This window comes from Vombatus ursinus, unplaced genomic scaffold (genome assembly GCF_900497805.2).
Source record: "Vombatus ursinus unplaced genomic scaffold, bare-nosed wombat genome assembly UNPS02014768.1, whole genome shotgun sequence".
Taxonomy (NCBI): domain Eukaryota; kingdom Metazoa; phylum Chordata; class Mammalia; order Diprotodontia; family Vombatidae; genus Vombatus; species Vombatus ursinus.
The window spans coordinates 37979761-37992566 of record NW_020954546.1 but is presented as its reverse complement, the minus strand read 5'-3'; the positions used below and the strand labels follow the sequence as shown (position 1 = coordinate 37992566).

Genomic DNA, 12806 nt, shown 5'->3' with positions numbered 1-12806 from the left:
AAAGAAAGAAAGAAAGAAAGAAAGAAAGAAAGAAAGAAAGAAAGAAATCCTTATGGTAAGACTTGGGTTCTAGACTACACAGGCTATATATATGATGTAGTGAATAGAGTTCCAGACTTGGAGTGAAGAAGACTGGGTTTTGAATCCCACTTTAGACGTTTACTAGCTGAGTGTCCGTGGGCAAGTCATTTACCTTATCTGAGCCTCAGTTCCCTATCTGTAAGGAGTTGGACTAAAATACCTCCTTCCAGCTCTAGCTATATGAAGGATCAGAAAAAATTGGAGGATGTTGGGTTGGTTGCATGAAGAAAGCCAAACACTTTGATGAACAAGAGACGCCATCCTGAAAGGAAGAAGGGTCTAGAAGCAAAGCAGGAACACACGGGCCAACACCTGTCCCCACCAGCTCCCGTGGGAAATTAATTTCATGTTGAGTTGCTCTATTTAAAAACCCTGACTGAAGTGTCTCTGCGAGGTAAACAATTGGAATGACTCCAGGACCATCCTAAGGCATTTAAAGCCGCCACAGGCTGACCTGAACTAAAGTGGGGGGAGTGGGAAGGAGACTAGGGAATACCAGCCTCTCTTCCACTCCCTGCCAGCCTGGCTGACTGCCACGTCAAGATACCAGCCCGAGCCTTGTGGTTCTTGCAGCAGCTGGCAGGCTGCCCCCCGGCCAGAGGGGATGCTCGCTATCAGCATGCTGCTCATTAGGAAGCATCTTCTGAATTCAATGATCCAAGTGCTCTTTCAAAGGAGATTCAAGAGAGCCAGGGCACCTGAATGGAGCCCTGATGCCCATGTGGAACAAGTCTGCTGCCGGCATGAGGCTTTCAAAGACTTCAGGGAAGAAGGATGTGGAGGAATTGGATTTGAGAGACCTGATTGTTAGTCATTGGCCCTGGGATACATTTACTAAACTTAGTGTGGCATGGGGGGTAGGGGTGGGGCTGCATTCTGCGGTCATCAGGCCACATCTGGAGTCCTGTGCTTAAATCTGAGAGCCCCATTTCAGGAAGGACACTGATAATCTAGGGCGTATCCTGAGGATGTGAGAAGATGGGAAACCATGCTGTGGGAGTGTCATTCAGTATCACTGTAGAATAGCCTTGATTTGGAGAGAGAGGACCTGGTTTCATTCTTGTCACCTGTGTGATGCTGGGCAAATTCTATGGATCTAAACTCTCTGGACTTTACATTTTTCATCTGTAGAATGACCTTTAATGTCATTTCCAGCTTTAAATTCATGGTCCTATGAAGTGGAGATGTTTTAACTGAGAGAAAAGAAGATTTCTTGAGGTAGCTAGGTGATATAGTAATTAGAGCACTGAACTTGGAATCAGGAAGACCTGAGTTTGAATTCTGCCTCAGATGCTTACTATATTATAATGACTCTGATCAAGTCACTTCCTATCTGTCTGCCTCAGTTTCCTCAACCATAAAAATGCGGATAACAATAGCACCAATTTCACAGAGTTGTTGTGAGGATCAAGTAAGATAATATTTGTAAATCACTTAGCACCATGCTGGGCACAAAGTAGGTACTTAATAAATGCTTGTTCACTTCCCACTTCAAGTATCTGAAGGGCTGACATCAAAGAAGCCTGAGACTTGTTCTTCAGACCAAGGAATAGAAGTTGAAAAAAGGCAAATTTTGGCCCAATAGAAGGAAAAACTTCCTATCAAATGGGACCAGTTAGGGACCATGGTGGGTAGAGCACTGAGCCTGAATTCAGGAAGACCTGAGTTCAAATCCCATCTCAGACACTTACTAGCTGTGTGACCCTGAGCAAGTCATCCAACCCTGTTTGCCTTAGTTTCCTCATCTGTAAAATGAGCTAGAAAAGAAAATGGCAAACCACTCCAGTATCTTTGCCAAAGAAATCCCAAATGGGATCATGAAGAGTTGGGCATGACTGAAACAACTCAACAATGAATAGAGCCACCTGAAAGTGAAATGGGCTACCTTGTAATTATGAGATTCTGCCTTCCTAGTGGCCCTCAAGTGGCGGATGCATAGCCAGTTGTTGGAGATGTAAAACCTCTGTTCAGGTCTAGGTCTCCTGAAGTCCCTTCCAATGCTCATACACAGGACAATAGCTCAGACAGGATCATAAGTAGAATCTACTAACCAGAGGATGTCCATCACTCATCAAACTATACTTTAGATGAGCCTTGTGCTTTCTGTTGGCATATGAGTTAAATATACGAACTATTAAGTTGAAAACAGCCTTTTTCAATATCGCAAAAAGTTGGTGACTTTTGACTTTTTCTGGGTGGGGGCTTCCTCCTCAGTACCAGTCTGCAATTCCTCCAAACATTAATAGAGGGTCTTTTGTCTCCATGGCTAAAACAGAAACCATCAGCTGATGGCTATTCCTCAACAGGCAGATGTACTAATTTGCTACTGTTTTGGAACATGAGTTATTGTGATGGCATATGGCCAATAAAAAGATAGTAGAGTGGTCTCATTGGACAGATGAGTCAATGTAAGGGGGCAAAAAACTTAGGTCTGGCTTATGAGATTCAGTTCTATTATTGAGCTGTAGAATATTACAAAGCATTTGTCTCTTTAGTAAAATGGGATTTATAAATATATCACCATAACCTAGAGAAAAATACAGCACCACCGTGCAGATTTAATTTATTTTGCCCAACCTCACGATCTTAAAGACGGAGAAACTGAGGTCCCTACATGCGAAGTGATTTGCAGTGTGATTTACTGGTTCATAGATTAATGCTGGAAAAGGTCTAGTCCAAGTTCCTCATTTGACAAATGGGGAACCTAAGACCAAGATTGTTTCAATGACTTGCCCAAGGTCACATAAGGGGTAAGTGGCAGAAATAGAATTTGAATCCAAGTGTCATGGAATGAACATTAGATGCAGCATCACTAGACCTAACTTTGGTCTTGGCCCTGCTATTCCTTACCTGTACAATAATGGTCAAATCACTTATGAGCCTCAGTTTCTTCATCCATCAAATGGGGATAATAATTCTTAATGGTTGTTGTCCTTCCTTTCTGAAGAGGATCAAAATGACATCACTATATTGAGGTCAAGATATGGGTGTGTCCAACTGTGGCTGATCAGACCAACACGAACTTGGAAGGCTCTACCACAGGTCGGGCACAAATAGTCCACATGAACATCTGGAGTGGAGATGTCTCTAAATTTGTGCATCTCACATTTCTTTTGAGCTGCTGCAATTCTGCTTTGCTCATAGAGCGTAGAGCCTTTTTTGATGCAGTCACTCCATGCTGGACCATCCTCTGCCAGTGTTTCCCATATCTCACAATCAATTCCAAAGTTAAAAGAGACCTTGAGAGTGCCCTTGTATCGCTCCTTCTGCCCACCATGTGAGCCTGCCTTGTGTGAGTTCACTACAGAATAGTCTTTTGGGAAAACGTACATTTGGCATTAATATACCTACACCAAAGGAATATTGTGAGAAAACTGAGCTATAAATCTTAAAGTGATATAAGATATATGAGCTGTTATTATTATTATATCCCACAGTCATACAAATAGCTGAGTGGCCGAAGTAGGACTAGAAACCTCATCTCTTGAGTAACTGCCAAAGAAATGGTCTTCAGTATTCAGTGGTCACAAAACTTTTGCAGATAGAGAGTACAATGGAAATACTAATGATTAATTCAATTAGCTCTCACTGTTGTTGGCTGGCCTGGTACAACGGCCAGCCCTAGGCAAAATTATGATATAAAAGAAAATTCTATTTTTTTTTAGATCCTACCCATCCTCTTGTGAAGAGGAAGAAGGATCTGAACTATGAAAGCTTTCCTGTGAATGAGTTTGATGGTAAACACATTGACTAACCTCTCCCCAAGAGCATTGACGTTATAAAAAGACTCTTCAGAAGATGAACACAAAGGAACGTCGCTATAATTGTGAAATTTCAAGCAGTGTGATATTTTAGGTGAACGGGATTTTCTTGCCACAGCTTTGGAGAATAGCATGCAGGCCAACACTTGCTCTGTCTTCAAGTCAGCCTAATGTCACAGAACAATGGAAGTTCGGGGAATTGCCTACAAAGCTTCACGATGCATAGACAAGAGGAGAATGGGACAAAGCACTGTCCTCTGAAGAACTATGTGGCATCCAAATCACCTCCTCTTCATCCTCCTCCTCCTCATCATCATCATCACCACCACCACCATCACCATCACTTTTTATGACATCCTACATGACCCCTCCATTCTATTTTCTTCTGCTTCCTCCAGGATCTTTCTCCATAAACCATCCCCTCTTGCTCATGAATATGTAACACCCGTACTCTTCAACCTTAATTAATGTAACTAACAAGATGTTCTACTCCCTGATACCTTTATCAGATGAAATACCCAGGGTTATCCTGGAGCCAGCTAGAATGAGCTCCTGAGACAATTTTAAAATTTTCAGGGTGAACTTTTATGCCTCAGAAATCCTCAAATGCTACAAACCAGGGCTTGGTTTATTATTTTGTTGATTTCTAAACTTAAGGAAGCAATGGAAAAATATTTATAATGTAGATTAAACATAAAAGTGTTCCCTGCATGCATTCCCCCCCAGAATGCTGATTGTTAAACATTTACCAGCACATCACTAAAAATACCTCTTTGATTTTAGGCTTAATCAATAAACTTGAACAAGTCCTTAATCACTTTAGGAGTGAAATGCTTCAGGGACCTGAAGAGAGTCTGGAACCTCTTGTTTTCTCTTGGAATCTGGAAGCCAGAAGTCTAACATCTCCCAAGCTCTCACCAACTCTGCCCCTCATGCAGGCAGGGAGCATTGAGTTAATCAGATCTGACCAATGAAGAGAGTCCAATGCAAATAGACTTTGAGCCTTGGGTTACACCTATTGACCTTCTGAATACCCTCTCTTCTTTTGTCCTACTTATACTCTTGTAGTTCTCCTAATTTCCTAACTGCTCATTCTCTAACTTTTTCTTTGGCTTCTCATCCTCTTTTAAGAATCATCATGTTAGAATGGAAAGAATGCTAGAACTGAAGTCAGGAGACATGGATTCAAATAATGGTTCCACCAATTACTAGCTGTGTGACCATAGGTAACTTTAGCCTCAATCTCCTCATCTGATAAACAGTCACAATACTTACTCTAATAGAATTTTTAGGAAAGTATTTTGTAAGCTTCAAAGTACTATATAAATGTGAGTTATTATTATTTTCAACTCTTTAAGGTAGCTGTTTTCTAAGGCTCTACCCTTGATCCTTCTCTTTCTATATTATCTCCCTTGACAATCTCATTGAGTTTCACAATTTCAACAATTATTTCTACCCAGATTACTTTCAAAATTAGATCTCCAGCTCTGAATTTTTTTTTTTGGTTAAGCAATGGGGTTAAGTGACTTGCCCAGGGTCACACAGCTAGTAATGTGTCTGAGGCTGGATTTGAACTCAGGTCCTTCTGAATATGACCCCTCCAGGGTCAGTGCTCTATCCACTGTGCCACCTAGCTCCCCCACCCCAACCTTTCTTTCTGAGATGCAGACCCTGGGCCCAGCAACCTATGGGACATTTTCTCCTGGATATCCTACTAGTACCTTAAACACAACATGTTCAATCTGAGTTTATTATCATTCTCCCTAAACCTGCTCCTGCTTTTGACTTCAATATTTCCATCAACATCACCATCCTTCTCCTAGTTTTATTGCTGTTGTTCAATGATTTTTTAGTCGTCCCTGACTCTTCATGAGCACATTTGGGGTGTTCTTGGCAAAGGTACTGGAGTGGTTTGCCATTTCCTTCTCCAGACCATTTTATAGATGAGGAAACTGAGGCAATCAGGGTTAAGTGACTTGCTCAGGGTCGCACAACTAGTAAGTGTCTGAGGCCAGATTTGAACTCAGGAAGATGAGTCTTCTTGACTCCAGGCTTGGCACTCTATGCACTATGGCTCCACCTAGCTGCCCATCATGTCCAAAACCTGAGACATTATCTTCTCATTTTTCATAACCACTTTTTTCTAATCCCACCTCCACAACTTTGGGGCAGCCCCCCATCATCAACTGTCTGCTCTAAAATATCTAAAATATCTTCCTGCCTCCACTCTTGCCACCCCCTCCCACTGCAACCCCCAAACCTCTAATATATCCTTCATGCCACAGCCAGGATCATCTTCCTAACCCACAGACCTGCTCAAATTACTCTGACAGCTCTTTGTTTCACATTTATCCAATATACTTTTTGGGTAGCTATTAACTAGAAGTCAGGAAGACTTATCTTCCTGAGTTCAAATCTGACTTCACTTACTAGTTGTATGACCCTTGGCAAATCACTTAACCCCGTTTGCCTCAGTTTCCCCATCTGTCAAATAAGCAGGAGAAAGGGAATGGCAAATCACTCCAGCATCTTTGCCAAGAATGCCCAAATAAGGTCACAAAGAGTCAGATACGACTGAACAGTAACCTATTATCATCTATTAGACCATATTACAGTTACCTGTGCATATGATTTCCCCTCTTACTAGACTGTCAGTTCCATGAGAGGTAATGCTATGTTGTTTAAACTTTGAATCTCTTCCAGCACCTAGCACAATGCTCTGCACGCAAGTCGATGCTTAATCAATGTTTGTTGAATTTAAATTTGTTGAAGCACTGTCCTCATCACTCCCAGACACATGCAGGATGGCAGCTCCACATGCAAGCTCTGAAGCGGAGCAGGGTCCGTGACATTCACCAAATGGTTAATTTCAAAAAAGGCAGCCATTTCCACCAGATGCTTAACAGAGCTAGCTGCCCTTGGGAGATGATCAGCCAATCAAAGAGCAAAGGCAGAGAGGTTGGGTTTTTTGGTATGGTGGTTTTTTCCCCCCCAGTAACTGAGTATCTGTTGCTTAGTTGTTTGTGTGATTCCAGTTAAGCTCAGGGGAATATAGTTTGGGATAAAAGCTATTGTTACCTTTATACTGTTATTCCTGTTATGCTGATGGCTTGAATCTGTTCTTAACATGTTAATTATATCAATGTGTTCTCTATTAACCAACCTATTGATGAGAGGAACGGATGGAGGTGCTTGCTTACGGCTCCTTTCAGCTCCAATATTTTCTGATTCTAAGACTGTGATTGTTATTATTATAGTAATTAAGATGAGTAGGGAGGCCAGCTGTTTGACTGCTTCAGATGGGGGTCTCAAGAGACCATCTAATCGGCACCTGGGTGAGGTCACCACACATCCAAGATTTGGTCCTCAGATTTACACTTTCAGAAACACGATTTTTATCAGTTGGCCTGGGGGTTCTGAATGTGACAGTTTCTACAATCATTTCTACCCAGAAGACTTTCAGAATTAGGTGGGATATCCAGGTTGGCTTGATTCATAACAATGTAATTCATAAGAAACTAATTGATTAACCCAAATTCCGATATATGAATTTACAGTCAATTTAAAAAGGTGTGGGGGCAGCTAGGTGGTGCAGTGGATAGAGCACTGGCCCTGGAGTCAGGAGGACCTGAGTTCAAATCTGGCCACAGACCAAACACTTGACACTTACTAGCTGTGTGACCCTGGGCAAGTCACTTAACCCCAGTTGCCACAAAATAAAAAGGTACCCCAGAGCTAGTCTACATAGGGCACTCCTTACTGGTAGGCAGGTCCATTCAGGAGGCCAAATGACAGATTGTAAACTGATAGATCAAGAGTTGGAATGGTATCTTAGAAATCATTAAATCCAACACCTTCAATCTTCAGATCAGGAAACTGAGGCCCAGAGAGTTTAAGTAACTTACCCAAGGTCACACAGCTAGTAAGTATCAGAGTCAGGACTTGAATTCAGTTCTTTCTGACTCTTAAGTAGAATGCTTTATATAGTATATCCTGCTGCTTTTCAGGAGGTTGTTTGGTGAGCACAAAATTAGGGTGTCTAAAGCACTGAGCCTGGACCTATAAATTCAGATTAATCTTTACATCTCTACTCTCCCCTGTCTAAACTCAGGGTCCAAATGTTTGCCTCTGTCATTAATGTTCCAGATTCCAAAATTGCAGTTTATTTTATGTGATACCTTTAGATTAATGTCTTACTTAATGGGATTTTAGGGAGGATCTTAATCTCTATGGTAACATAATTACAAGCTATCTCTTAGGGTAGGTCATAAGATTATAAAGAGATCTCAGAGGAAATCTGAATTACTCACCACTGCCCCTTTTATAGATGAGAAAACTCAGATTATTGGGTTTTTTCTTTTATGTTTTAAAAATTTATTTCATCAATGAATTTTAACTGAATTCTCCCTTGAAACAGAGAAAAACTATTAAGCAAAAAAAAATTGTGATAAAAGAAAACTGGTTTGACAATATATATGATATTTTATCCTATTAGTCTCCCAGCTCTCTGCTGTGAGAAAAGAAGTATGTTTCCCCATCTCTTTGCCAGGACCTTTATTGGTTTTTCTGTTACTGATTTCATCTCTTTTTATTGAGCTTATTATTATGTTGTTCTTTTGTATCTGCTTATTTAGTTCTGTATCAGTTCATACAAGTCTTCCCAAATTGCCCTAAATTTCTTATAGTCATCATTTCCTCCTTTATGATGAGGCAATAAGATGTGGTATAGTGGCTTGAATGCTGATTTGGAGTTAGGAAGCCCTCAGTTCAAATCCTGTGTCAGACACTTGGAAGTTGTGTGGCTTTGGACTTGGCACTTAACCTCTCTCAGTTGTTTATATGTGTGTGTGTGTGTGTGTGTGTGTGTGTCTGTGTGTTAGTATACATACATATATATATATATATATATATATATATATATATATACACATATGTAAAATAGGGATAATAATAGCCTACTTCATAGGGTCAGGATCAAATGAAATCATACACACACACACATACAAACATACCATACAGTACTATATAAATGGTGGTTATTAGTTATACTACATTCATATACCATAATTTTTCCAATAATTTCTCAATTGATAGGCATTTTGTTTCTAGGTCTTTGCTATACAATAGGTTATTTGGGGGAGGGATTCTCATTAATGTTATCTTACCAAAGAGTGAGCTCCATGAGTTCAGAGACCATGTCTTACCTAAGTCCCCATCTCTCCCTCCACCGAGCACAGTGCTCAGTGCAGAATGAGCTAAATGTTTGTTGAATTTATGTGAATCTTAGTATTCCATCCAGGGGGAAAACTCTCATGTCCCCCAACTCTAGGTGTACATACCCAACTTGGCACCCATAGGCACACAGCACTGATTACAATTGTGATTACATATATACATCTGGCATTAATTCAGTCCAAAATCTGTTGACCAAGTACACTATAATAATACACTGTGTAGATAAAAATACCCTGGTACATGCAAGTGTATAGAAAAATTGACTTGTGAAGCACTTGACTTCTTTTCTGTCCCTCATAGTGCCCAATAATAACAACAATAATAGAATAACTCATTTAGATAGAACTTGGAGGTTGGCAAAACTCTTATCCTATTCTATTTCAGGGTTTCTTAAACTTTTTCCACTCGAGACCCCTTTTCCCTTTTCAGCAGAGTTTGTAGGTGTTATGGGGGTGTGATAGAATAAGCAGTACAAAGTGCGTATGCTTTGTGTTCAGAACTGAGGCTGCATTTCCCCAATAAAGCTCAAATTCTACATCTGGGATACTCTCTCTCCTCTTCTCTACTCCTAACTTCCCTGGCTTCCTTCAAGTCCCCTAAATTTCTACCTTCTACAAAAATTCTTTCCTGATCTCCCTTAATTCTAGTGCCTTCCTTTTATTGATTATCTTCAATTTATCCTGTACACATCTTATTTGTACATAGATGCTTGCATGCTGTCTCTCCTAAGGACTGTGACCTATACAAGAGCTGGGGCTAGTTTTTGCCTTTCTTTGTATCCCCGGCACTTAGCATAATGCATGATACATAGTAGATAATTAATGCTTATGGATGGACTTACTGACTCCTTTGCCTGGCATTCATGGTTCTTCACAAATTGTACCGTTGTACCTTTTCATCTTTATCTTCTACTACTGCCCTCCATGTATTCTATGCTGGAACCAACTGGACAACTCTGTTCCCTAAATCTACCTTCTCACCCTCATACTTTTGTGCCTTTGCTTGGGCTGTTCCTTATGCCTGGAATGGCTTTCTCACATTTGTGCCCGTTGGCTTCGTCTCTACCATTTAAAGCCCAGCTCAAACATCATCTCCTTCAGGAAGCCTTTTCTCGCCTGTCAGGGTGTTAGCAACCTTTCCTGATCCCACCTCATGGTGGCCTTTCTGCTGGAACTCTCCAAAGCACTTATCTTTTTTTTTTTTCCTTTTTTTGGCTAGGCAATGGGGTGAAGTGACTTGCCCAGGGTCACACAGCTAGTAAGTGTCAAGTGTTTGGTCTGAGGCCAGATTTGAACTCAGGTCCTCCTGACTCCAGGGCTGGTGCTCTATGCACTGCACCACCTAGCTGCCCCCTACCCCTGTCTCTATACCTTTGCAGAAGATAATATGAAGACCCATGACTCCATCTCCATTTCTATCTGTAAGAATGCCCAGCTTCCTTCAAGACCCAGCTCATGTGTCTTCTCTGCTAGGAAATCTTTCCTGATCTCCTTAATTAGGATTTTCTCTCTCCTTCACAAATGATCATCTATATGCTAATCTATTTATATATTCTGTATACTCCCAGTATACTTCCAGGGGCAGCTGGGTGGTTCAGTGGTTACAGTGCCAGTCCTGGAGTCAGTAAGGCTTTTCTTCTTGAGCTCAAATCTGGCCTCAGATACTTACTAGCTATGTGACCCTATGCAAGTCACTTAACAGTATTTGCCTTAGTTTCCTCATCTGGAAAATAAGCAGGAGATGGCAAACAACTCTAGCATCTCTGCCAAGAAAACCCCAAGTGGGGTCACAAAGAATCAGACATGACTGAGAAGGACTGAACAACAAAAATACTCCCAGTAGAATGTACTTGGAGTAAATACTCAACCCCACCCCACCCCCATGAGGTCAGGGACTGCTTTTCACTTTTTTGCTGTATCCTCAGGATCTAGCATAGTGCCCTGCACATTGTAGGTATTTAATAAATGCATGTTGGATCGTCGGAAAGGCTAGTGTGTTGGTGCTACTGGCAGAAATTGGATCCCTGAGAAAAGTAGCTATTTGGGGGATGAAAGAATAATGTAAAGTTTGAAGTGATGGTGAGGCAGCCAGGAGCTGTGCTGTGTCTCACCTGTGATGTGAGCATTCTAATCAATGAAATGATCGCAGACGTTACTTTGATATTTTTCAACATATTCCTTTGTCTTGATTCCCTGACCAGAGGAGTTACACATTATTGCTTGTTTCTTTTTTCCTTTCAGAGGAATCTGCCACTCATTTAACAGAGCAGAAAGGGAGTGAGCAGAAAACAGCCCCAAACAGGTTAAGCCAACTGTTAAGTTTTCAATATGGCCATTTACACCTCAAAAATCAGCAAATGCTACAAGTCAGGGTTTGATTTGTTGTTTTGTCTCGACTTAAGAAAGTGATGGAGAAGATGTTAATAATACAGTTGTTGGTGACTCTTTGTGACCCCATTTGGGATTGTCTTAGAAAAGATACTGGAGTGGTTTGCCATTTCCTTCTCCAGCTCATTTTACACATAAGGAAACTGAGGCAAACAGGGTTAAGTGACTTGCCCAGGGTCACATAGCTAGTAAGTGTCTGGGGCTAGATTTGAATTCAGGAAGATAAGTCTTCCTGACTCTAGACTGGCCTCTATCCACTGTGGTAGATTAGTCTTAAAAGTGTGTTGAGTGTACAGTCTTCCCCCCCCCGCCAAGACAAGTGTTAAATATCTCCTAACATGAGTAAAGGACCAGCTATCTAAGAGCTACAAGTCTCCTGATTAGCAGAGTATACAAGTACTCCTTTCTGAATTATTACCAGAGTACAACATATCGAAAACATTTCGCATTTGTAAATTCATCACTCAATCCCCTTCACAGCCTTCTTGAGTAGGAGGGCATGACTAAATTGACAGTGAGTAAAGCAAACTCAGGATTTAAAACTTCAATTTCTTTAGAATTTAGATAAACAGAAGCACAAACACAAGAAGAGGGCTGAGAGCTAGGTCATAGGCTGCTGTTAATCACCAAATCTACACTAAATTAGATAAAGAAGAATGTGATTGCAAGTGATTACAGTAGTTACAACTTGACTTGTTGAAATAAGCTATCAACTCGAAAAAAGGAAAAAAGTAAAGATATTACCTCAATATTTCTTTTTTGGCGAGGCAATTGGGGTTAAGTGACTTGCCCAAGGTCACACAGCTAGTAAGTGTCAAGTGTCTGAGGCTGGATTTGAGCTCAGATCCTCTTAACTCCAAGGCTGGAGCTCTATCCACTGTACCATCTAGCTACCCCACATCAATATTTCTTATAGAAGTGTGAATAAAGCAAAAAAGGTATACATAACAGGCATGTCAAAAGAGCTCTGTAGTTGCCTTAATGGGGAAATACTGATCTGGAGTACAAAGAGGTATGTGTAGTTAGGTGGCTAAGTGGATAGAGCGTGAGGCCTGTAGTCAGCAGAAACCTGAATTCAAATCTGGCAGACACTTACTAGCTGGATGACCTTGAGCAAGTCCCTTAATGCTGTTTGCCTCAGTTCACATCCTAACTTTGTAATTTACTATCTTGTGTGATAATAAGGCAAAGAAAGAGAGAGAGAGAAATGATAGATAAATAGCTTGATGGATGATAAAGATAGATGATAGATAGAAGATAGATAAGTGGATAGATACATAGATAAACTGATAGATGATAGATAGATAGATAGATAGATAGATAGATAGATAGATAGATAGAT

At 40.8% G+C, this 12806-nt stretch overlaps 1 protein-coding gene across 1 annotated transcript in view; it reads left to right on the top strand.

The window, feature by feature from the left end:
* The window catches only part of LOC114042957 (olfactory receptor 5V1-like), a 48553-nt gene extending 47661 nt beyond the window's left edge, over positions 1-892 (top strand). Inside the window, exon 3 of the mRNA XM_027861733.1 lies at positions 603-892. Coding sequence (XP_027717534.1) covers positions 603-892 — 290 coding nt within the window. The remainder of the gene's footprint in view (positions 1-602) is intronic.
* The last annotated feature ends 11914 nt before the right edge of the window (positions 893-12806 follow it).